The sequence below is a fragment of the Strongylocentrotus purpuratus genome, unplaced genomic scaffold, assembly GCF_000002235.5.
Source record: "Strongylocentrotus purpuratus isolate Spur 01 unplaced genomic scaffold, Spur_5.0 spur5_scaffold_13, whole genome shotgun sequence".
Taxonomy (NCBI): Eukaryota; Metazoa; Echinodermata; class Echinoidea; order Camarodonta; family Strongylocentrotidae; genus Strongylocentrotus; species Strongylocentrotus purpuratus.
The window spans coordinates 374,421-398,753 of NW_022145598.1; the positions used below are offsets into that span (position 1 = coordinate 374,421).

Genomic DNA, 24,333 nt, shown 5'->3' on the forward strand with positions numbered 1-24,333 from the left:
TAGATCAGTGGATCAAATCTAAATTAGACCAGATTAATTTGGTGAATTCACCATTAGACTGTTGTTCACATGGTTCACAGTCCAAGTCCCAGCCATGCAGGCGCTAAAGTTCTTTGGCAAGATATTAATCTATATTAGCCACACAGGTGTACATGCAGTGATGGGTACCTTGTAGGAAGTTGTCCCTTGAATGTTGTCAGTGCCTTAGGGCACCAGGGCTAAAGCCTCCATAATTATAGTACTTTGTAAATGCCTTGAACAACATCTGATGGATATTTGTGCTATATAAATGTGCAATTTATCTTTTACTATAATCCTTCTTCTTCTTCTTATCAAAAGGACTGCTTGAAAAGTAAAATATAAATAGAGTGTGCATTTATAAGATCAGTCTCTACAGTGTCTATTGCCATACAAAAATTACCCAAGTAGTTTATGGAAGTGACTTTTCAAACTACACAACCAATATTGCACTCATAAAATTCTATTGTAATTAGATTAATGCAGCATGGTCATACTAACTATAATGGTATTTGTTTTGGGTCTGAACATCAAGACTAGATAAGATGCACACATGGTTGTGGACTAGCAGCCACCTGAAGTAAAATCCCAATATCGAGATGTTGTCATTTGTTATTTCGGCCTCCATAAGATCAACACACTAGCCTATCAGTGAAGCGTTATTTTTTTGTTAGCACTGTTATCTCTTGAACAATTTTCATCAAGAATGTTATTAGCTGGAATGTAAAATCTAAATATTTATTTAAATTTGTTCTGATGCAGAATGTGATAAGTTTTGTTACAGGTCCTTTTAATCGTTAGATTATATATTATAGATTATCAATATCATATCATATATTTCATACCAAAAATATACAACTGGAAGAAAAATTTTATATATTTTTAAAGCTCAAGTCCACTCCAAAAATAACTTACTTTCAATAGAACCAGAACAATCAGACAAACCAATCAAAACAAGTTTGAGCAAAATCGGAAAACTAATATAAAGAAAGTTATGAATTTTTAATGACATGAAAAACTTTGAAAATCACTACACAAATTGGCAACTCACTCATGAGTCTGTGACGTATGGTCCTCACTATTCACTAATTATTTTCTTTATATTGATAATATAAATTTCCTATTTTCACCCTAAGAATCTTATTTCTTCACACCAGCATCTAAGTTAGATTGTTAGTAATACTAATATGTTTTTGTGTGGATGCACAAATAAAGAGTAATTTTTGTCCAGTTAAATCATGAGAAATTGAATTTTGATATACTTTTTATATAAAAATCAATAATTATGAATATACAATATTCAGAAAATAGTAACAATTTTTCAAAATTCATAGGTTTTGGGGAAATGTCATGCACGTTATGATACAAATCATATAACCTGGGCAAAGGCATGGGGAAATCTAGTTTTGGGGGATAAAAAGGGAAATTAATGGGATTAAACTATATAAAGCAATTGATAAGTTGTGAGGACATGACGTCACAAACTGAAAACCATCTTTGCAATTTGTGTTGTGATTCTCATTGTTCCATAGTTTTACATACTTTTTCAAAAATTCACATCTTTCTTATTAGTTATTGGATTTTGCTAAAACTTTTTTTGATTGGTTTGTCTGATTTTTCTGCTTTTATTGAAAGTAAGTTATTTTTCGAGTGGACTTGTCCTTTAAGGAAAGCACAATTAAGTTAGACCATTCTTTGTTGTTGTTGTTTTCACTCCACTGTACATCTTTGCAACAGAGTTCACTATGTCAATTTTTTTCTCCAAATAGACAATTCGTTCCTGTTTTCACGAAGTGACGGTAGTGAGGAAAATCCGCACGCAAAAATTGAATGCGATTTTCATTCACTACCGTCACTTCGTGAAAATAGGGACGAATTGTACAATTATTTCTCAAGCAATCTAAAATAGAACAGTTTAGAACCAAAGAATTCTGGAGTACTCTTGTGTTCATGATTTCCTTCATGCACACAACAATATAATTGATGCCAACTTGAACCAATAGTGATTCATTCAGACCTTTGGCAGTACCGTTCATCTTTGGGTTAAGGGCGTCTGCTCTCCTATTCTTGTAACTCAGATATTTCTGTTTGGCTCTCTTGTGGAGTCTCTTGAGGAGTCTCTTTCTTCTTCTGTAACCAGTTGAGTGCCCATTCATACTAAGAAAAAAGAAAAGAACACAAAGGATGAATTCAGTTTTAAAAATACATGTAATATACTGTATGTATACTGTACCTCCCCCTCCCCCTCCCCTCCCCTCCTCCTCCCCCTCCCCCTCCTCCTCCTCCCCCCCCCCTCCTCCTCCTCCTCCTCCTCCTCCTCCTCCTCCTCCCCCTCCCCCTCCCCCTACTCCTCCTCTTTCATCTTAACTTCTTTGACAACTCGATGTGGAATCAAATCAAATCAGAAACCTTCAAATAACTCACCGTTACAAACCAGAAGGAGTTTGGCCTATTCATGATTTTTCCAAGCAGGTTCATTTCACTTGTTGGGTAGACCACATGAAGATGCAGATGATCTATTGTATTGAATGGTGGCCAATGGAATCCCACCCTATTCAACAACCACAACAACACAAAATGAATAAGAATCATAAACAACACTTCACATGCCTGCAGACACAGATTAACAATGAAAAAAATGACATAAAGCCTTGAGATAAGCCTAACCTTGGCAGTCTCTGGCTGTGTACACCTCTTCAAGTAGAAAGCAACCCAGAGTCTTTCAGTTCATGTTGAGTACATTGTGACTTTCCATAGTGTCATAATGCATTCTTATGATACTCTATGTAAATCAGTTGAAATATTTCTGTTCAAATTTGTGGGGGACATTTCCATAAAAAGATTGTGCTATTTCATTTTCCTATTAAAGATAAAGGTTGTTACACTCTTTGTAAAATAAGATATTGCGGAAACCAATAAACTAACTATCTAGCCCAGTCTTGGAAAAGTAATAAGCACTGTACACAGACAGATGTACATGTATATGGGGACTACACAAATGGTGTCAGGGCTACTAACCTTGATTTCCTAATCTTTCTATGCTCATTACTCAGCCAGTATACATTTTCTACCAAAATTGTTCAGCAAATGACATTTATTTGTAATCGTGAACATTCCATGTAAGTTTTGTTTGATTCTGTGAGCATTCATTTTTTTTTTTTTTTTTTTACAGAACTCACCTTTACCTTAACTTGATGTTCAAAAGACTTTATTTGTTTTTTAGTACTATACCACTTGACACATTATTAATTTTTCTGTTAAGTACATGTACATCATTTTGAACCTCATATAATTAATGGTATCTTATTCAAAGCTTTAACTTTTCAGAATTTGTCAGGCATATGGTGGCAAGTTTGGCTATGTTCACTAGTTAAGTTGATCAATTGATTTGGAGCAAGCTCGTGTCAGCTCAATAATTACCTTGCATCTGCTATGTTTCCCCCTCGTGCCTCCAGGACTGCCTCTCCAACTTGATATAAGTATTGCACTGTGGGATGGGAAACAACAACAAGAAGTTTCATTTTGTTTTGTTTTTTGAAGACCCCTCAGGCTTCTCATCAAACATGTGTTTACCCCTTGGTCCAAACTAAGTGAAAATACTATTATGTACACCTGTAGTATAATGTTCACTGCATTATGTAATCAAATGTTCATTTTCACTGGTGTGTGAATCAATTGTCAAATGTATCAATGTACCCTTGAAGTGACTAACAACAATAACAAAAAGACCATTTCAAAACAAAAAAAAGTGAAAATACTCTTGCGGCATCAAATGGGAGAATGGAAGGGGACGGGGGAGACATTTTAAGAGAATTATACATGTAGTAATAATGTAGGTTGAAAGTATGTATTAAACCATTTATTACTCTTGTTCGGAGGGGGAGGGGGGGGGGGGGTGGCTAATTTCCCCTTGGTACATATTTGTGAAGTACCTCCTCTACTTGTCACTTGCACCATGGTGTCATGCAATAGGTAGAACCTTGATCTAGCCAGTCTAGAATGATCATCACAAAAACACCCTTAAAAATGCAATCACTCATGAAAATATTTGTTCAATCATGTTTAAAAAACGGTTAAATGCATTGTGCATCTTGACAAGATACAATGATTCTTTGAACATTTGAAGAAAAAAAGCACAAATATATCGGTAAGCATACTAATAGAAATTCAGTAAACTGCAACCTTTATACTTCCATCTTTTTGCCAGAATCCAATGAACAATAGTACAATTCCAACTTCAAAATGAAAGAATCCCCCAATTGATGATATATATTTGAAAAGTGAATGACTTCATCTACATATGGATGATCATGATTAGTTGACTTTTTGGATACATCACTATGAAAGTAGAGAGAATCGTAACATTGTTGGAAAATAAGTCGAGCCTTTAATAATTCTTGATACAGGTAAAACAATTGTCATGATTTTAACAGCTCTAGCAGAGAACACAAAATAAGATAACTACATAAATGACTTAGAAAATGGAGTAACTGTCTTCAAATAAATGTAAGGCTTATCAATTTTTGTAATTAATTATATAAAATAATGAACAATAACGAATCATTCTCATATCTTAAAAGTATTTGATTTAATGTGTAATAAAAACAAAGACAAAGATTTCATAATATCAACTCCTCTTTTCATAGTTCATCTGTAAGGGAACACTGTTCAATGAAATCTACCCTCACTGCCTTCACAATCCATGTTTGAAATTCAATAATATCTGCAACATTGTACAAAAATAAAAGATTCACAGAGCTCTTACCAAGAGGAATTTGGCATTTATCAAGAGATTTGACATTGCCGTGATGCGACTTTGGGATGATGAGAAGATGCTCTTTGGTAGATGGTCTGATGTCATGAAACACACAAGCAGCTTCATTCTAGGGGGGGAATAAAACATGAAGTTAAAGAATGGCAAAAACAGTGTTATTTTGAGAGAATAATTAAGGGAAAATATAGTAGTAGAGAAAGTGCATACTATCATGTACTTACAATGTATCTTCTTCTATTAAGTATTATTTTTAATAACACAGTTTTATTGGACAATGAAAAACATAGAGATGGACAGAGTCGACAGACTAAAACTTATGACATCATAGTTTTCATGTTATTGTTACATGTACATTGTACATCTCCGAGTCAGACAATGTTGCTTTCAAAAATCTGTTTTTTTAGTATATAATATAAAAATTAAAATGTTTACAAAATTTTCCCCAATTTATTTCAGTCATGATCATGGTCATACTCATACTCATAGTCTAGACCTACATTATGTCGGTGTTGGCGTTGGATAGCCTTAAGGGCTCTCTCGAAATGTTTTTTTAATGATATTGTAGTAGTTTTTGATATAGACTACAAGCACGAAGCAGACTGCATTAGCAGACTACGAGTGTAGCAGAGCATAGCAGTCTACAATAGCCACCCTCACCACTAGAGGGCGCTATTCCTATTGGAAGCTTCCCTGGAATAGAGTCAACCTGAACTCTCTCTCTCATGCAACCGACACCTCAACCGAACAGACGTACCTTTACTGGAAGTTAAGGATGTCAAGCCTGATTGCCTGATACATTTCCAGTGAGTATTTCATGTCTGGTTATGGTGTCTATAAAGTAGCTCCCAAGTCTACTTCATTGGCGTCACGGACTTTTAGGACCTCGAAATGCACCGTTTTGGGGTAACTTGTTGTGTTGTTTTGTCAATTTATTTTGTCAAAACGGGGCGTGGACCTAAATTTGCCGAGTTGCGCTTTGGAGCTGTGCGGGGTTATGCTCGCTAGTTTCCTAGTGGAAACAAATTTTCCGGTTGGGGGTGGTGGGCGTTGCCTGCCCGTAGTTCCGGCCGACCATTTGTTTTAAAGTGGTGAATTTTAAACTTTCTGTGCCTTTACGGGAGCGAGCGCCGTGAAGGGCTGACAGGTTCGGTGGGGGCTGGGTAGGCCCATGGCCGGATGGCTGCAGTGAAATACGGTGTTTTATATCCCGGGAGTGGATGTGTTATGTTATTTGTGGCTAGTGTGGTGAATGTCCTGTTTTATGTATTTTTAATGTTGGGTGTGATGGAATGATGGTATATCATTATCAGCCTGTTGGCTTAAACAGGATGAGATGGTCAGCCATGTTGAATGTTTATGGAAGCATTGTTATTGAATGGCGTGAATTAATGTGATCTGTAGAACAATGGATGATGGAATGTGGGAAACATTCCAGGAATAACCGAGGGGGGATGGTTGTATATATATCCCCAGGCTGGGTTATGTTTTTCCATTCATATCCCCCCGAGCGTGAATCTTGAGGAGAATGGAATTCAAGGTTCGCACACGTTCGCTGGAGGGGATAGACCAATCAGGGCGGCGGAATTTCGCCCACCCAGATCCTCCGGAGTACGTCCCCATTCGCTCACGTGTTGAGAAGTTTCAATTTCTGAACACGTGCGAGAGTTTGAGATTTCTCGGAAACAGCGGAGGATAGCTGGGTGCGTGAGCGTTGCGATCTATTTTTTGACTCGACTGTTAACAACAAACAAAAGTCTTGCTCCTGCAAAATCGTAAACTCCTTCAACTTACAAGTACTTTTGGAGTTGTGAGAGGTGGGATTCTCGTGGATTGTAAGGTAGGAAATCCGTTGCTTTTGCCTTTTAATCATTGCTTTTTCTCCTCTATCCCGATTTTGTCGGGCTTTTCCTTCGTTTGTTTTTTGATACGTGGACTGGCTGTATACGTGTGTGAGTGCTCGTGTTACCAGCAGTTCCGTCTAGGCCCACCTACCCGCTTGGTGGTAGGGGCCAGGAGCTGTGTTTTAGCCAATTATTAAATAATTAAAAATAAAGGGGGAATAGGAGACAAATAAAGCTAGTGATTATTTGTGGAACATAAGCTTTTTGGATTTGTTTAATTTGTTTTCAGAGGCGTAAAGCTTATTGAGAATAAATATAGATTGAGTGGATATCGTGGGGGTTCTGCTAGCTAGCTTCTGCTAGCTAGCTGCTCCCAGTCCTGCTCTTGTGAAGGGGATTCTAGTCTCCTTCGCAGGATTGGTTAAGTTGATTCTATTAATTATTATATAAAATAACTTAATCAAATTGTAGGGTGTAAACAATTTCCAATTATTAAATAGTTCTTAGCAATCCTTACTCCTTAGGTTAGTTTAGGGCAAATATTTCAGATTTGTTGGTTTGTTTAGTTGGTGGAGGGAGTTGTATTTATAATTCCCTTCGCGAATTGAATAGAACCTAGAGGCTAGACTCTAGACCTCTACTAACTAGGTTAGGTTACTTGTATTTTATTAGATAACTTGCTTTGGTTGGAATCTGTATTGTGATGTTGTTCTGGTGAATCTATAGCTGGAATTGCTTTCGATTGTTTGTTTATCTTGGTTGACTGTTCGGTTTTAACTCTGTTGTAGGGGTGTTTTCCGGGAAACAGAAGATACCAGATAAACAGATAGCACTTTTGTGACCGTGGGTGAGGACTTGGCTCTGGGAGTTTTATCCCAGGGTAGTCGTGAGTCTTGGCGGTGCGGAGGTGGGGCAGTTGTAGTGTTGGAGGATTAGGGCATCTATTGCATTATACAGATACAATTATAGTATTTGTTATTTCTCATATTTAGGAACGGTTTTAGAATATAAGAATAATTATAGACTTAGAGTTTAATACTAGTATTAGGGATTAAATTTAGTAGGACATTGGGTTTATTACAGTCAGTGCCGGGGTGGGTATATCTTACCCCGTCTCTGGTGTATTGCATTGGTTAGGGCGCTTGTGAATATCCTAATGTGTTCTATCCAATTATTTACCTGTGGTTGTATGGGTATTAATAATTGTTGGGTAGTCTAATTAATCTTCTGGGATATATTTTATTGGTGCTAAAATATCCTAGTGTATTCTATCCAATTATTTACCTGTGCTTGTATGGGTATTAATAATTGTTGGGTAGTTTAATTACTATTTTGGGATTTATTCTATTGGTGGTTATATATCCTGGTATATTGTTCTGTTCAATAACTTCAATTATTCACCTGCGGTTGTAGGGTGTTTATAATTGCTGAATAGATCAATTAATGTTCTGGGATTTATTTTATTGTTGTAGGTTTTGTCCTATTGTTGAAGGATTTAACCTAGCACTGTGGGGATATGGAGAAGGTCCCTATTAATAGTTGTACGTTTGAGGAGTTGCTGGCCATGCCCGGGGTAAGTCCTGTTCGAGCGGGGCGTATTTTAGAACTCCGGGAAAAGCATGGGGGGATTACTCCTGAGCTGTTGGAGTCCTCTGCTATGTTTGCGGATGTAGGCAATCTGCAAGGCTGGTTTGACTTCCGATCGCGTTTGGATTATGGGGGAGAGTCCCCCAGGATGCCATCTAGGGCAATATTCCAAACGGGCGATTTTTGGAGTAGCACGCTCCGGGGGAGAGGATCCGGAGAATCCGGAGGAAGAAGTCTTGGGGCACAGGTTTATCCCCATGACAGTTATCCTCCCCCGGTGAGAGAGTCGGGCGGGTTTTCCCGCGCGAATTCGTGGAGATATGAAGGTGGGGAAGATACTTCCCTACCAGGGCCGGCCCGGACTTTTCCAACCCTGCCCCCGGAAATGGGCGATGCATTCCCCCGACCGTCTTTGTCTAGAGGGGAGGGAGATTGGGGACGCAACCAAGGGAGGGCTTCTTATCAGCCACTCCCCAAATCGATCGGATTCGACGGGCGTGGGAATTGGCGCGCGTTCTTCCGAAAATTCTCCGCATTTGCGGATGCCTGCGAGTGGGATTATCCACAACGCCTAAACCAGTTGTGCTGGTGTCTGGACGGTCAGGCAAGCGAGTTTTTCGATAGGATTCAGGAGCGGGACCCCGATATGGGTTATTTCGGGGTAGTACGCCAGCTGGAGGGCCGGTTTGGATACCGGGAGCCTCCGGAGGCAACCCTGCTTGAATTTAACACTGCTAAGCAGGGTCTTACGGAATCCTTGCCTGAATGGGCAGACAAATTGCATCGGCTTGCATCCCGGGCATTTCCCGGGGTCCCAGATACTTACGTGCAGCCCCTTATAAAAAAGTACCATGGTAACCATGGTAAAACCATGGTAAAACCATGGTACCACCGTGGTACCTGTGGTACTCGTCTCTAACCATGGTACTACCATCAAAGAACCATGGTATTACCATGGTTATATGACAAGTACCATCGTATACCATGGTACTTCCGAATTTGTACCATGGTACTCTATGGTACCTGTGGTACTAGTCTCTAACCATGGTACTACCATGCAAGAACCATGGTATTACCACGGTTATATGACAAGTACCATGGTATACCATGGTACTTCCGAATTTGTACATGGTACATTGTGGTACTTAATTGGCAGTTGTATGGTTCTAACCATGGTTCAGTACCATATGTTGTGTTTGTTTTGTTTGTCTGATTGATTTAATTATACAATTAATGTGCAAGTATGAGTCGTTCGGTAGGAATCGTTTGCAATTTTTTTAAACAAAAACAACAACAAATTACCGAACGCATGAAATCATTTTACCGGACGCATGAAATCAAATAACAAAACATATAAGAACCATTAAAACAAAAATTTAGAATCATTAAGAACAAGATAGAAAAAATTATGATTACAAAAAATATATTTTTTCATTTGGCCATTTATCAATAGTGTGTAAATGTAGAAATTGTGCAACAGCTTGAAATATCATAAAGAAGGACTGCACAAGTCAAGACTATTACCTACAAGCCCCAACCCCACACAACCAGCGCATGCAGCTACAGCTACACAACCAAGGAGCAGCCATTGTGTGTGCCAAGGATCGCTGTACAAGCAGTGCTAGTGCAGTGTACGTGTATGCTGTGTACATGCAGCAATATAGTACGTGCACTGTTGTTCACAGTCCAGCTTCATTCCTCGTGTTCATCTTGGTGTTTTAGATCTGCAAAATCATGCTGAATTCTGTTTTTCCCGGCTAATCTACAACAGCATGGGTAAGTTTAAGAATCATCTACTTTATTTACAATATGTACATAGATCTAGTCGATGTCTAGATAGTTATTTATGATGTCAACTGGGACTTAAAATACATTCGACAGGATAACAGTTAAGACTGAACATGTATGATCCCATGTACGTTATTTGTTGTAGTATTTTGATGGGTTTATGGGGCTTATCATTCAAACTTTCAAAGCAAAGTTTGTCCATTTACATACACATTGTCATTAACTCTACTGTTAGTATATAGTGTCACTGTTCGAAGGATTGAATGTTTTATTCTTTTTAGAAAATAAATAGAATACTGCATAAAAATCCAGCAAATTAACGAATTAAGCTAATCGATGTCATGTCTGCCTCTGCTCTGTGACTGCATGTGTGATTTCATGTTGACAGTTGTTGATATTCATATTTGTTTTTTTTATTTAATTCAAAATTGTCTTTTTTAAATTACAGATATATACGCAACATGACAAATGAGTAGTTTCCATATCGACGTCGCTCTTTATTATCATCTTGACCAAAACATCAACGCCACCATCACCATTTCTTCGTCGTTGACCTCCGTTTTGGCGTTTAAACTTGAAGTTTGTTGCGAACTCTAATAATGAATTGGACATTGGCATTATCGACTTTTGTTCTGTCTTTGAACACCATCGACGTCGAACTTTGATTGAAGGTAAGAACCTCCTCTTTACCTTCTTCGTCTTCGATTTGCTTTTCGTCGTTTCCAAGTCTGATCCTGACTCCGGCTAATGATGAATTTATCGACTTTCGATCTGTCTTCGATCACCGTCGACGTCGAACTCTATACCAAGTTTCACCATCGCCAAACATGGACTTCGCATCCGATCGACATTGCAGACTCTTGGCTGATGATTACCCGACGTCATCTATGATCTACCATAGGAAGTAGGCCTAGCTACCAATTGTTTCTTCAAACCAAATTCGAGTACGACATCGTCAACGAATCTCGCATCTCCGCTGGAAGGACAGTTTGTAAATTGTACTATTGAATATGAGCGGCAGTCTTTCGCTATAGAAATAGACTAACCACTTTACTTATAATATTGCTGTGTGCTGAAAGTGTTAGTGTCATATGCAATGTAACAAGCGGCAGTCTTTCGCTATAGAAATAGACTTCAGTTTTCGACTGTAAATCGTTTTATATATTTTACGCGAGATAGATTTTAGCTCGTTTGAATAAACGCCTTTAAAAAAGTAAACATATTGTTTCCATTGTTTGATGTTTGATACGTCATATGATCATTTGACAATAATGATCAACATTATTGTGATGTCTTTTGTTAACAGATGAAAGAGTAGTGGCTGAACCTTGAGAATATGGATAATTGTGCTGAAAGTGGACTTCATGCCAGCTCCTGACATTTTGTGTCTACTTTGCAGACCAGCATGTTCTTTCAAAGTTAAATGATCAAGGGCTGGCAGATATTATGAGGAATACTGTGTTGAAAGTGCTTAATTTAGGTAGTAGATTTGTAAATGATAACAAAAAATCAATCATGCAATGTAATCAATGCTTTCTTTTTTATTAAGCTACATGCAGAATGGAAAGGCGACTGGGTACGTGCAGTAACATTATAGTACAAGTACCATGGCAACCTAGGTACAGGAGAACAATGGTAACGAAAGGTGTGGGAGAACCATGGTACCGAAAACCATGGTCATAGTACCAAGAACCATGGTACCGAAAACCATGGTCATAGTACCAAGAACCATGGTAACCATAGTACCGAGAACCATGGTACCGAAAACCATGGTACCGAGAACCATGGTAACCATGGTACCGAGAACCATGGTAACCATGGTACCGAACACCATGTTAACACTGAACCATGGTTATCATACTTCGGTGTTACCATGGTTTTCAGTACCATGGTTACCATGGTTCTTTGTCCAAATTACCATCCACCATGAGAACCATGGTAACCATGGTACTGAAACCATGGTTTTTACATGGTACATTTTTGTAAGGGGCGGCAACTGGTATTGCGTTTATGTCAGGGCTGCATCGACAGCGATGCTGGGTGTCATGCCCTTAATCAGCGCCTCTCTAACGTTGGGGAAGCAGTGGAGGCAATCCGCTGGTTCCAGCACGCGCATACGGTCATGTACGGCCGTACCTGGCAGGCCAAAGTGATGGCGACCAAATCGGGCGAGGTCAGAGGGCCCGAGGTGCGAAGGGTGGACATTGCCCCGCGACCGGCGCAGGGCACTCCTTCCACCCCTTCCCCGTCCAGACTTGAGACCCGGATGTCAGAGTTGGAGGGACGATCGGATAAGCGAATATCCGATTTAGCGAAGAGCTTTGATAACCGGATGTCTGGTTTGGTGAAAAGTTTGGATAGCCAGATATCTGGTTTGTCTACCAGTTTGGATATCCGGATATCCGGCTTGGAGAAAAACCTGGAGAAGATTGCCAAGGCTCTAGGTGGGGCGCGAGGGATTTCACAGACCCTGCCGCCCAAGACCCCGTGGGTCGGACGAGGGTCGGACGAGAGGTACCTGGTCGAGGAGCAGATGTAGTAAAGTCTGACGAGTTAGGGATGGATGAGGTCCTCCCTGCTATTTCAGGGAAAGGCTAATGACGACAAGTTTCTCAATATTAATTCTGTAGTTGCTTTTTCCTGTTCTGTAATTCCCTCTCACCGTGTAAACTTCTTCTTGGATACTGGATTACCTTATGGGTGATTTCATCTTCGAGCTGATAAAGTAATTTATCGTTCCTGGTACCATCTGTTATACATGGTGGGGGTATGGTATGGATTTTTCCATGATTTCCAGGATAGTTGGGAATCCTGTGATATTTATGTGATCTAGTAAGAGGATTAAGACAAAAATATCTTCTTATGGCTACCATGTCCACTTCTAAGTTATCTACATGAAAGCACATAAACATTCCCTTAGTCCATGCATACTGGAGATATGATCTTCATGTACTTCAGAATGTATGGATGTATATTAGTTTAATCCTAGTTTTGTGGAATTAGTACAATTTGTCAAAATGCTTACATGTATGTGGATCTCTCCGTTGGAGTGAAACCTGTCCTACATGCTAATCATGTCGGGTCATATTCATTACGGTAATCATCTTGACAAAGGGGTGAATGAGGTTATTTGGAGTATGCGTTTTACTCTATGTTTTATTATACATCCTTTTGGCAGGCATTTTTGTAATTAGGGTAGTTTTCTGTGGAGAGTTTCTCATGCAGCTTTCTTGTAGTAGTCTTTTCCTTGGGATAGCAAAGTAAGGACTTTGCCATAGACATGTCAAAGTTGGCTGTAAGTTAGCCTCCTGCTCCATGTCCTTATCCCTGTATACATGTAGCACTGCTGCTTGTTGTAGAAATCTAGCACGGTCCATATTTATGCCTGTGTTCAGGGTTTCCTCGTTCTTCAAGTGACTTAAGGGGGATGACGATAAGTATCCCTGCAATGTTTTGAGTTGGGTGTCAATGTGATAGACCCCTGCAAGTATTTGAGAGGGGTGTCGATGTGACTGACCCCTGTAATGTTTTAAGTGGGGTGTTGATGTATACTCCACATTTTCTAGCTATCAAGGTATTCCTTGACCAGTTCCCATTGGGAAGTAGGGGTAAGCGACCTCTCTTTCGGCTTTCAGGGTATTCCTTGAACAATTCCCTCTGGGATGTCGGGGTTAGTGACCCCGGTTTGTGATTATTGGGATATTTTGATGATTTGTTTAAATTTAGCAAACTGGGTATGGTTTCATCGAGGCCATTTGATTTGAACTACATCGGTTTAAATCAATTGCACATTGCTGGCACTCGTGTCACCCTTTGATTTCGTTTGCTTCTGATTTTCCTTTTTTAGAAACAAAAACTATACTGTTTGGATCACCCTTGTTTGTTTTTTTCAGTACAAAGAAAGGGGATCGGCATGATGTTTTCTATTATATTGTGTTTATAATGAAATTGCCCTTTGAGGGCGTGATGTTTTTATAATGGGATGTATAATGGGGTTGCCCTTTGAAGTTGGCAAAGGGAGGAGGGTTTTGTTCAAGGAAAGGAAAGGAAAACAGGTTTTTTTTCCGGAGGACAACATTGTTTTGTTTAAATTTTGTATGTTGTGATTGATGGACCTGGCTGTTGCAAAAGCCGGTCTTAGCGGGTTTCAGCCACTGATTGTGGTACCCAAGTTTTTTGTTGTTGAGGGGTTTAGGTTCTCCCTGGGATGAGTTCTTTAAAACGGGGGGGAATGTAGTAGTTTTTGATATAGACTACAAGCACGAAGCAGACTGCATTAGCAGACTACGAGTGTAGCAGAGCATAGCAGTCTACAATAGCCACCCTCACCACTAGAGGGCGCTATTCCTATTGGAAGCTTCCCTGGAATAGAGTCAACCTGAACTCTCTCTCTCATGCAACCGACACCTCAACCGAACAGACGTACCTTTACTGGAAGTTAAGGATGTCAAGCCTGATTGCCTGATACATTTCCAGTGAGTATTTCATGTCTGGTTATGGTGTCTATAAAGTAGCTCCCAAGTCTACTTCAATATTATATCTCTCGAATAATATCATTAAAAAAACATTTCGAGAGAGCCCTTAAGTTAAGGCTAGGCGTTGGAGCTCCCTGGAGTTAGATCTACCGGTAAACATTTTCCTGATGCCTTGTGACGTGAGGTTCTTGTGGTACACATATAGTCTAGGCCACTAATGCATCGAGTGCAATCGACTAGACTAGAGTCTAGTCAAGACTCAAGTCTCAAGTCAAGTCAAGAAGAAAATAAAATCTAACCTGAAAAAGAATTTTCGCTTTCGGCTCCTTCCCCTGAGCTATCTTGCAGAAAATACACCCATCTTTAAAATGAGGATCTCCAATGCTTGATAAGAAGTCATTTCTCAATCTGCTGTGCACCTCACCCTCATCCATGGTATACAAATGTTTCCTCAGCTATATCAAAATGCAATAAAGTCACGAACACGATCACGCCCGGTGCAGTGGCCGGTGGTGCTGTTTCGCAGCTCACACAGCTCAGCCAGTTGTTGAATCCGCCGGAATTTCTGGGGGATGAATCGTCAGAACACTGCACAGACACTTTTTTTTTTAACTGTCACTGCCACGTGGAAAGTTTCGACCCGGCCACAACTGCGTCTCACGGTCTCAACCGAGTCTATCTCTCAATTTGAACTTGACCCTCCTCTCTCCACCCTGTTATAACCTCAGGACTGTTATCGTAGACTGTATATTAATGATTCAAAGAAGGAAATTGGGAAATTCAGACTGAAAACTCCGGGATCGGGAAGCGACGCGATCGGGAACAGCTGATTCATGTTGTTGTTGTTGTTCGTTTGGTATTATAATGGCTATTAGTCAAATTTGACTATTGTTGCCAATTTCATCGCATCTCTTTCTTTTAATGTCTTGGTAAAATTATTATTTCTTTCTTTCTTTTTCCAATCTCATTTTAATATAATATTAGTCATAGTCTACAAAAAAATAAAAACAAAAAATTATTTCAAATTAAACCACGATCCGCACACAGTTCCAACTCACGCTGGCCTAGCCTTTTGACAAGGCCTCGTGACTCTAAGCGGCTGAGATGAGTCTAGATACCCGGAGTGAACGCGCGACCGAGTGACGGAACCAAAGACGTTTAAATATAATTACTAGACGGAAAGCAGCACGCGCGGAAACCATGCAGACGAATGGGATTAGGCTCCGCCTCTTTTGGATCATTTGAAGACAAAATGGCACCCGAGGCGGCTTTTTGATTGGATATGAGCCTCATGAATATGTATTTTATCGATAGTATCGTTTAAGAAACCGGATGATATATTTGACCTCATGCGCGTCACTTTAATTATGCAGATTTATGCACGACGCAGGCTACTCGCACAAACTGAGAAGATTTTAGTTCATTGAGAATGGGTGAGTAATTGATTGAAATATGAGTAGATTAAGTGAATTTAGTCATCAATTTTGAAAAAGCTGCAATAGTCTTCGTGATGTACGGTAATTTCGTTACATTGTGAGACCGTTCTCAACAGATTTTTTGGGAAAAGACTAGGAAATTATTGCTCTTGAAATTGAACTTTGATTTTCATCGTCATGAAGTAGTTTGACTGCGGTTTGCCATCATTTCACCCTAGTACTCCAGTTAGGGGCCCGGCCGTTCCGGCAGGCCCACCCCGGGGAATTTCGGTGCTCATCTGCATCAAGATCAAACTTTCTAATCAAGTTTTATTTCAGATTTGATCGTCATCATGAATCTAATTCACCAATCATCGATTTAATTTAAATCTAGATTTAACGTTACACCTTACAATAATCTCTGAAGCATGATTTTTTTGATAATCCAAGTGGATTAATTCTTGTTAAAATCTTAAGTAGATTCTAGACCTAACGTTAGATCATAGATGTTGACTCTGATGGCTTTACTTATCAGTGCCATCCGTTCGCTCAGTTGCATCCGTGTCAACTTTATTTAGACCAAAATTATCTGTGACCATTGATAATCAAACAACTCCAAATCCTATTTCATTTAGATGTAAACCTGGAACTTATTAATAAAAAGTATTCAAAAAACATCAACACTGTCACTAGGATCTGTTTATTAGATTTTGTGTGGGTCCAGCATGCTTGTCAAGTTATCATTTAGAGTCTAACTTGTTAGACCTTGACCTTACTACTAGATCTAGATCTAGACCCCTATTAGTGGCGTACGCAGGATTTTTTCAAGGGGGAGGGGGGGGGGGGGGTTAACATTTTGAAATCGGACCAAAAATTTCGCAACGACTCAGCCAGCCACTGAATAAGCATGGGGGGGGGGGGGGGTTGGTCATCCATTTGGATTTTTTTTTTGTATTAAAAAAAAAAAACCACTAAAAAAAAGGGGGGGGGGGGGGGTTTTCCAGAAAAACATACACATAAAAAAAAAACTGAAGGTAGGGGGGTTTACCCCCCCCCCCCTGCGTACGCTTCTGACTCCTGTTATTACTTTTACTATATTAGAGATTTTTTTCTTCTCTGAATTGTGCAGTTCATGTTGATAAATCTATTTGTTTGTGTAAGAGAAGACCCCTTGTCCACAATTATGTTTACTTATGAAGTCCCCTTCTTCTCGTCTTAATAAACCAATTCTACCTATTTATAGGCCATATAAAGCACTTTTTGAGGCACAAGTTAAATCTTCCATTTGATTTTACTTTGTACTGTGGTCCATTAAATTGGAATGTTGATTTCCACACTATATTAAAATTAAGGCCAACCATGACATGAAAAATAGCTTTTATGCTAGATCTATTTTTATTTTGTTAAGGAGAAAGGGACGCCTTGATTGTCGTATTGATTTTCTTTTCTTTTTGTTCCAACAGATGGAAACTGATGAAGAGCTGGAAGGAGTTAAATGATGAGTAGACATTACAACATTTCTTATATTTGCAAGAAGAAGCTGAAAGTCCCATGCAGGTAAAATTTTCAGGATATTTAGCACACAAATATTAAACCACCACCTATTAATTCACTAAAAAGGAAATGGAACTAAGTGTATGTTTCAAGTGTGTATAGTGGAGGGAATATTTTATTCTAGTTCTTCCCTTTCTTTGTTTACAAAGGGATTTGTCCTTATTTACAGGAGGTCCTGTGTGTAGAAGAACGATGTCTAATGCACATTCAATAAAGCACTACATAATAATGATAATGATCATACATGTAGGGTATACACAGGACCCCTCATTACTTTTTTTTGTAAGTGGTCCATTCACTTCTTGAGCAATGAAGATGAAGAAGAACACAACATAAGATTAACGAAAGTCTGTTTATACGATGAATTATGGTTGATATGTATCTATTATTATCACTTTTTAATTGAAGTACCTACATTGCTTTTCTCTTATGTAGGATGATGCTTCTCTACAGTGGATGATGAAAGCATGCTGATTACAAACCCAGGAGAGGAATAAAGAACACATATTGACAGAATCATATCTAGAGATGTGGGCCTACTGCACTTCATACAAGCAAGTGTGCTAATATACCATGTAGGTACCCCCAATAAACTATTGTAGAATACATTTATCATGCAGAAAGTTATAGATCTGACAATTATATTTTTCATTGTCCATTGACTTGTAAAAGAATACTTGACTGAATATCACAATTGTGATTTAGATTAAAACTAAAATGTCAATATACATGAAATATAAGTCTACATAACGTATGTTTCAATAGCATTATTTCCTGTACATTCTCTGTTCCAAGTTGTTTGGTCATTTTATGTAAACCGAGTACTATTCATTTATGACCACGAGTTTACATTACAAGTACATTGTACATGTACCAGTATTACTTATTTCATACTTGTCTGATCCAAGCTCCATCAGGCCTATTGTCTTCATGAGATCATCAGAAATAATCTAACATGTGGTCAGTAACTAGTCTTGTAGGAAAAAAAGTTTCGGTTTTCCCACTAGAACCCCAAGTGAATATTAGTCCTTCCTCTTTTTGTCAGAGCAGGTATCAGGGTGTATGTTATTAGTTGTTGTTTATTTTCTTATACACTGTATCTTATTTCATTTTTCCATTCAACAGACTTGGGTTATCATCACAGCCCTTTCTTCTGAAAACTAGCCTACAACTTCATCGATGAATGCAGAAGACATCTACATGGGACTACGTCTTAAAGATGCCCCCTCATATAATGAAAAAGGACAGTAGAGATGGGTTTAAACTTGAATATTTACATACTATTTATTTATTATTTGTATTATATGTTTGTAGAATACCACATTTCAAAAAAAAGCTAATGAATTTATCATCTTGTCAACTTTCAAATAATTAAAGATAACTTATCATCAATGAATAAACATTAATGACATTTTAACAATGTCAACTACCATCTTATAGGATGAAACTGAGTGCTGGGCAGAAAGAAATTTCCTTGAAATTTCAGTGATAAAGATCTATCAGTCTATATCAAAGATTGAATCAATCAATGATATTTTAATTATAAGTACACATGTTGAAATTCATTTACCTTAGTCTATGGACTTCTGTATTTGAAGTTTTGTAGATTATTACATTATTGCTGCTTCAAGTATTGTATGTAAGAAGGTTTGAAAGACAACCCTCTAAATGCACTAAATATGGAAACTGCTAATCATCATTGCCTGTTGTATCCAAACTGCTAATTTTAATAGAATCATGTTTTGATACTTCCTAGCTTAAGAAAACAGGGGGGGGGGGGGCTTGTTATCCTCTTCCTGGTGCTGTTTCTAAATGAACCATGTAACAGGTTGCAAAAGTGTAAACAATATTATATTTGTTATATGTTTATATTAGAAGGATTTAGAAAATGAAAACGTTTTGAATTATACAATTACTGTTGCTAGAAGTAATGGCAGTATTGATGTGTATGGGAAGGGGGTGGTTTTCCCAGTGAAATTAACGGTATACCAATGTCAAATTGATAAAAAAGAGAAAACTATTCCTAAAAATAAAATTATAAAGGACATGGGCCTCCAACTAACTAACCCTGGTACCACTTCTGGGTTTTTTTGTTTGTTTTTTTTTTTGGAGGGGGGGGGGGCCCCAATTAAAAATTTCCAGTGTTAAATTCCATTGTCTTTAAACAAAAAATATGTCAAGATGTTGAAAAACAACGTTTCACTTTCCGTTTTCAATTCGAATAAAATGATTAACATATTTTCCGATCTCTCTGGTCTCTACATTAAAAATGTTCAAAGCTCCTGCAAAGGCTGCAAAAAGGAAAAGTGAAGATAATCCAAGTGAAATGTAGACAGTAATAGAGTGAATATGGAATGGTTGATCGTAGTTGATAACGAGTAAATGTAAATGAGTGGTAATAACAACTACGACTGAAAGTGAGACAGAAAGGAACTGCAACGGGTTGTTCAGTCAAGACAACAAACCGTTAGTTGCAGAAGATAATTTACGAAAGACAGAGAGAGAGAGAGAGAGAGAAAGGGAATCATTAAGGTACGATGAGAGTGGGTGGAGAAAAACCATCCACTTTGCCACATAATTTGTTTGTCTAAAATAAGGAAACTTTATACATTAGCATATTTAAAATGTATAAATCATAGCCAGAGAATGTGTTGTTATATGGCTTATAGCATGTTTGATTTAATAAAACAAAAACAGACCCAGTTATTGATAGACCAAAAAAGGAATAGATCGACACAGTATTTTTTATTCAATGAAGTTAAGGCCACTCCCCCATATCGCGATGCATCCTGGGTATGAGGGGTGGAGCTTAGCAAGCCTGAGATCTGTGAAAATGGATGGTTATTATCATTTTTTGGACAATAAAAAGATTTTCAGAAAAATTTATGCTGGAATATTAATAAGTAGAGGTGTAATGATGTTTTCAAAGGCTACTTAGTTGGCGTAAATATTCATAAATGAATGATACATGCCATTAAAACTCAAACAACACAACAACGAGTGGAACTTTAGGGTCCACTTCCCGATGCATCCTGGGTACACCAGCTGTTTTACTGGTGATCGATAATACAAGTTCGAGCGCGTATTTCACCTAACGGTGATCGCATCAGAATAATCCACGCTGATTCGCTGAATCACTTGCGTTGCTAGCGCGCAGCGTGATGAATAAATTACCCATAATTCCGTATAGTAGATTATTTGACCTCTCTGATTATGCTGATACGCGTATTGTCTTTTACCATGTAGTGAACACCATTACAGTACACTTTTCGCGGGGAGCATCCTACAGAATGCATAATTCATAAGGCTCATGAATTATGCAAGGGGGCTTATTTTGGCTTCTAATGGATCCGGACAAAATGGCGGAGCTTGGGGGGCCTGGACGGAACGCTCTCGCGTTCACTTGGGTTTTCGCGATTAGTCTCGTTTTAGTCGCTCGGCGTCTATCAGACAAGTGGCCTTGTTTAAAGGCTAACGCTGGCCCTGTCCTTTCTATGATGCCTTCTTACCGGCTTTCATCGAAAGGGTGCGGTGCGGTGCGGCGCGGTGTGGTGTGCTCAACGCACCCATTCGATAAAAGAGGGGGGCCTTTTCTCGAAAGGGTGCGTTGAGAGCGGAGTACCGTTTTAACACACCCTTTCGATGAAAGCGGGGGGGCTTTTCTCGAAAGGGTGCGTCGACTAGTCTTTCGCATCAGTCGTTTAAAATGAGGATCTCGGACAGAAGGTAATAGTTGCCAATTTAAGTATATCGAAAATGTATTAAATAAAATGGAATGGTCTTGATTTAGAGTGGTCTCTTTGATGGGGGAGACAGAGAGAAGGAAAAAAGGGAAAGGGAAGATAAAAGGAAAGAAAGAAGAATAAGAAGAGAAGAGGGAAAGGTGGGGGGCGAAGGACTCTTGCCCCCCGGCCCCCCCCCCCCCCCCCCGCCAAAAAATAAATCAGAGAGAGAGAGAAGGGAAAGGGAACGAGAAGATAAAAGGAAAGAAAGAAGAGGAAGAAGAAGAAAAGAGGTAAAAAGGGGGCAAAAGGCTTTTGCCTCTCCCCCCCCCCCCCGCCAAAAAATAAATAGGAGAGAGAGAGAGAGAAGGGAAAGGGAAAGGGAAAGAGAAGATAAAAGGAAAGAAAAAGAAGAAGAAAAGAGGGAAACGTGGGCAAAGGGCTTCAGTTGCCTCCTCCCCCCCCCCCCCGCCAACAAATAAATAGGAGAGAGAGAGAGAGAGATAGAGAGAAGGGAAAGGGAAAGGGAAAGAAAATATAAAAGGAAAGAAAGAAGAAGAAGAAGGAAAGAGGGAAATGGGGGAAGGGCAAAAGGCTCTTGCCTCCTCCCTCCCCCCCCCCCCCGCCAAAACAATAAATAAGAGAGAGAGAGAGAGAGAAGGGAAAGGGAAAGAGAAGATAAAAGGAAAGAAAGAAGAGGAAAAAGAAAAAAAGAGGGACACGGGGGCGAAGGGCTCTTGCCCTCCCCCACCCCCCCCCCACCAAAAAAAATAAATAAGAGAGAGAGAGAGAGAGAGAGAGAGAGAAGGGAAAGGGAAAGGGAAAGAGAATATAAAAGGAAAGAAAGAAGAATAAGAAGAAAAGAGGGAAACGGGGGCGAAGGGCTTTTGCCTCCTCCCCCCCCCCCCCCCCGCCAACAAATAAATAGGAGAGAGAGAGAGAAGGAAAGGAAAAGAAAATATAAAAGGAAAGAAAGAAGAGGAAAAAGAATAAGAAAAGAGGGAAACAGGGGCGAAGTGCTCTTGCCTCCTCCCTCCCCCCCCCCCCCCCGCCCCCGCCAAAAAATAAATAAGAGAGAGAGAGAGAATCTGTTCTGATCCTGGTCCTGATCCTCAAGAGGGATATAAAGATGACCAATAAGAACGTTATCGTTCGAGAGAGAGTGTTTGTTGCTTCTAGAACATTTTAGAATTAAGTCCCATCACATTGCAGTTGAGGGGAGGGACTATGATTATATTACCCCCTTGCATGGATGGCTTCCCATAAGAGTCCGGCTTTGAAGGTTTCGACTGCGTCGCAGGCAAAGATGCTGGGGGGGGGGGGGGGGAAGTAAATTCCAGGCCCGTATGGTTCTTGGAAAGAAGGTGAGTCGATATATATCCGTCTTGCATCTTATGTTGGAGAAGGAGAGGGAAAGAGAAGATAAAAGGAAAGAAAGAAGAGGAAGAGGAAGAAGAATTTGTGTTCTGCCAGTGTCACAAATAGATATATAAATATGCTCATCTGACGATAATTTGATGTATAAAACCCCTCACCTTTGGGCTCCGCCCCTTGGATCCAACACCAATTTGTGTCCTTCCAGTGTCACAAATAGATATAAAAATATGCTCATCTGACCGTTATTTATTGCCCAAAATCCCTGAGCTTCCGGGTGCTCCACCCCCTGGACCCCACGCCAATTCGTGACCCCTGTGTCACAAATAAGGTATAAAATAATAATTATTTAATGGACAAAACTCCTGAGCTTCCGGGGGCTCCGCCCCCTGGACCCAACACCAAATTGTGTCCTGCCACTGTCACAAATAAGGTATAAAATTATGCTCACTCGACGTTAATTTGATGTTTAATACCCCTAAGCTTCTGAGGGCTCCGCCCTGTGAAAAAAACGTGTAAAAAAAAACACGTTAATTTTTACCGTTTTTGGAGATACCCCCCCCCCCCTGGCGTTCAAGGGGGGGGGGGGTACGATTTTTCAAATTTTTGAGGGCCCCAAAAAAGATTAGTGCTCTCTAGTAATTTCGCGACTACTCCGGAACCGCGGCAGATATAAAGTTTTCTTTCATGACTTTTTTCTTTCGAGTCTTGACCTTTTGTTTTTGCATGTCAGCCCTAAAATCGCTCATTTTTGTGATTTATGTACCAAACTAGGCTTGGGAGCGAGAGCCGAGTACCCGACTCTAACCGATTCTGAAATCCAGAACCGAGGAGTCGACTCCAATCTCTAGAGAGTCGATTACTCGAGCACGTCGGTTCCGAGAAAAGGAGACTCGGTTCCAAGATAAGAACCGAGTCTTTGGCGCTGGAGTCGACTCCACAGCACCAAAATTCAAAGAGATACTTTGCAAAAGTGAACGAAGGAACATTGCCCGAACGAACTGGTGTCGATTCCACAGCACAGAGAATGAACAAAATCAGCTCTGTCAAAGCGATGGGCGCACTAGCAGCATGCTGTTTTGATACACACATTTGTGTGTGTACCTCCTTCGTAGTACTGTGCATCAGAGTGAGATGTGTGTGCTATGCGATGTGTATAGCACTGCTGCATGTTGTCTGTAACTGCCCCCCCCCCCCCCAGCTGAACGTTTGACCTTTGGTAAATTGCGCAAGAGTCTTGGAACAATGGTCCCATTTTCTCTCCTCTTGGAGCGTGTGATCAAGTTGATTCATGTTTTCTCTCGTGCGCAAACTGATTTATGTGACTTTGTGTTTTCTCTCTCTCTCTCTCTATCCCTAGTCTTCCCTTCCCCTAGACATCAGACGTTTAGTTTTCTTCCTCAAATAAACTAAATCACACAACTCACAATTTCCTCCTCCTTTCTCTCCCTTGAATTCTCCTCATCAAGTTTTATTCTTCTTAAAAATAAGTTTGACAGGTCTACAATTTACATGTACATTCCCCCCCCCCTATATCTTGTTTCCTTCAGTTATTTTGTTTTCCTTACAAGAATAAATGTGGCAGGTCAACATCTCCCCTTCTCCCTTTCTCTCCCCCTCTAGCATCCCCTTCTGTTATTATTTTTGTCTCAAGAATAAGTTTTGCAGATCTACATCTCTCTGTCTTGTGTTTCTTTTGGGGGTATTTAAACAAATAAGAATAATTCAGGCAATTCAAGTGTCCCCTCTCGCTGTGGCATTAGCGCAATCTCTAATAGTGGCTGA

General features: G+C 39.6%; 1 protein-coding gene and 2 long non-coding RNA genes across 3 annotated transcripts; 2 read left to right on the forward strand and 1 right to left on the reverse strand.

Annotated features, from left to right (window-relative positions):
- Positions 1 to 1,887: 1,887 nt before the first annotated feature.
- Positions 1,888 to 15,284, reverse strand: LOC105440584 (histidine triad nucleotide-binding protein 3). Its single transcript, XM_030982667.1, has 5 exons — positions 14,783 to 15,284; positions 4,784 to 4,901; positions 3,439 to 3,505; positions 2,443 to 2,569; positions 1,888 to 2,175 (listed from the first exon to the last, which is right to left on the reverse strand). Exons 1-5 carry the CDS (start codon positions 14,915 to 14,917, stop codon positions 2,080 to 2,082), a joined length of 543 nt encoding a protein of 180 aa, XP_030838527.1. The 5' UTR covers positions 14,918 to 15,284; the 3' UTR covers positions 1,888 to 2,079.
- On the forward strand, positions 9,648 to 11,226 carry LOC115922922. Its single transcript, XR_004063678.1, has 2 exons — positions 9,648 to 9,996; positions 10,457 to 11,226. It is a non-coding gene; the product is annotated as an uncharacterized LOC115922922 (long non-coding RNA).
- A 352-nt stretch (positions 15,285 to 15,636) lies between the features above and the next one.
- Positions 15,637 to 18,677, forward strand: LOC115922923. Its single transcript, XR_004063679.1, has 4 exons — positions 15,637 to 15,916; positions 17,362 to 17,455; positions 17,888 to 18,027; positions 18,578 to 18,677. It is a non-coding gene; the product is annotated as an uncharacterized LOC115922923 (long non-coding RNA).
- The last annotated feature ends 5,656 nt before the right edge of the window (positions 18,678 to 24,333 follow it).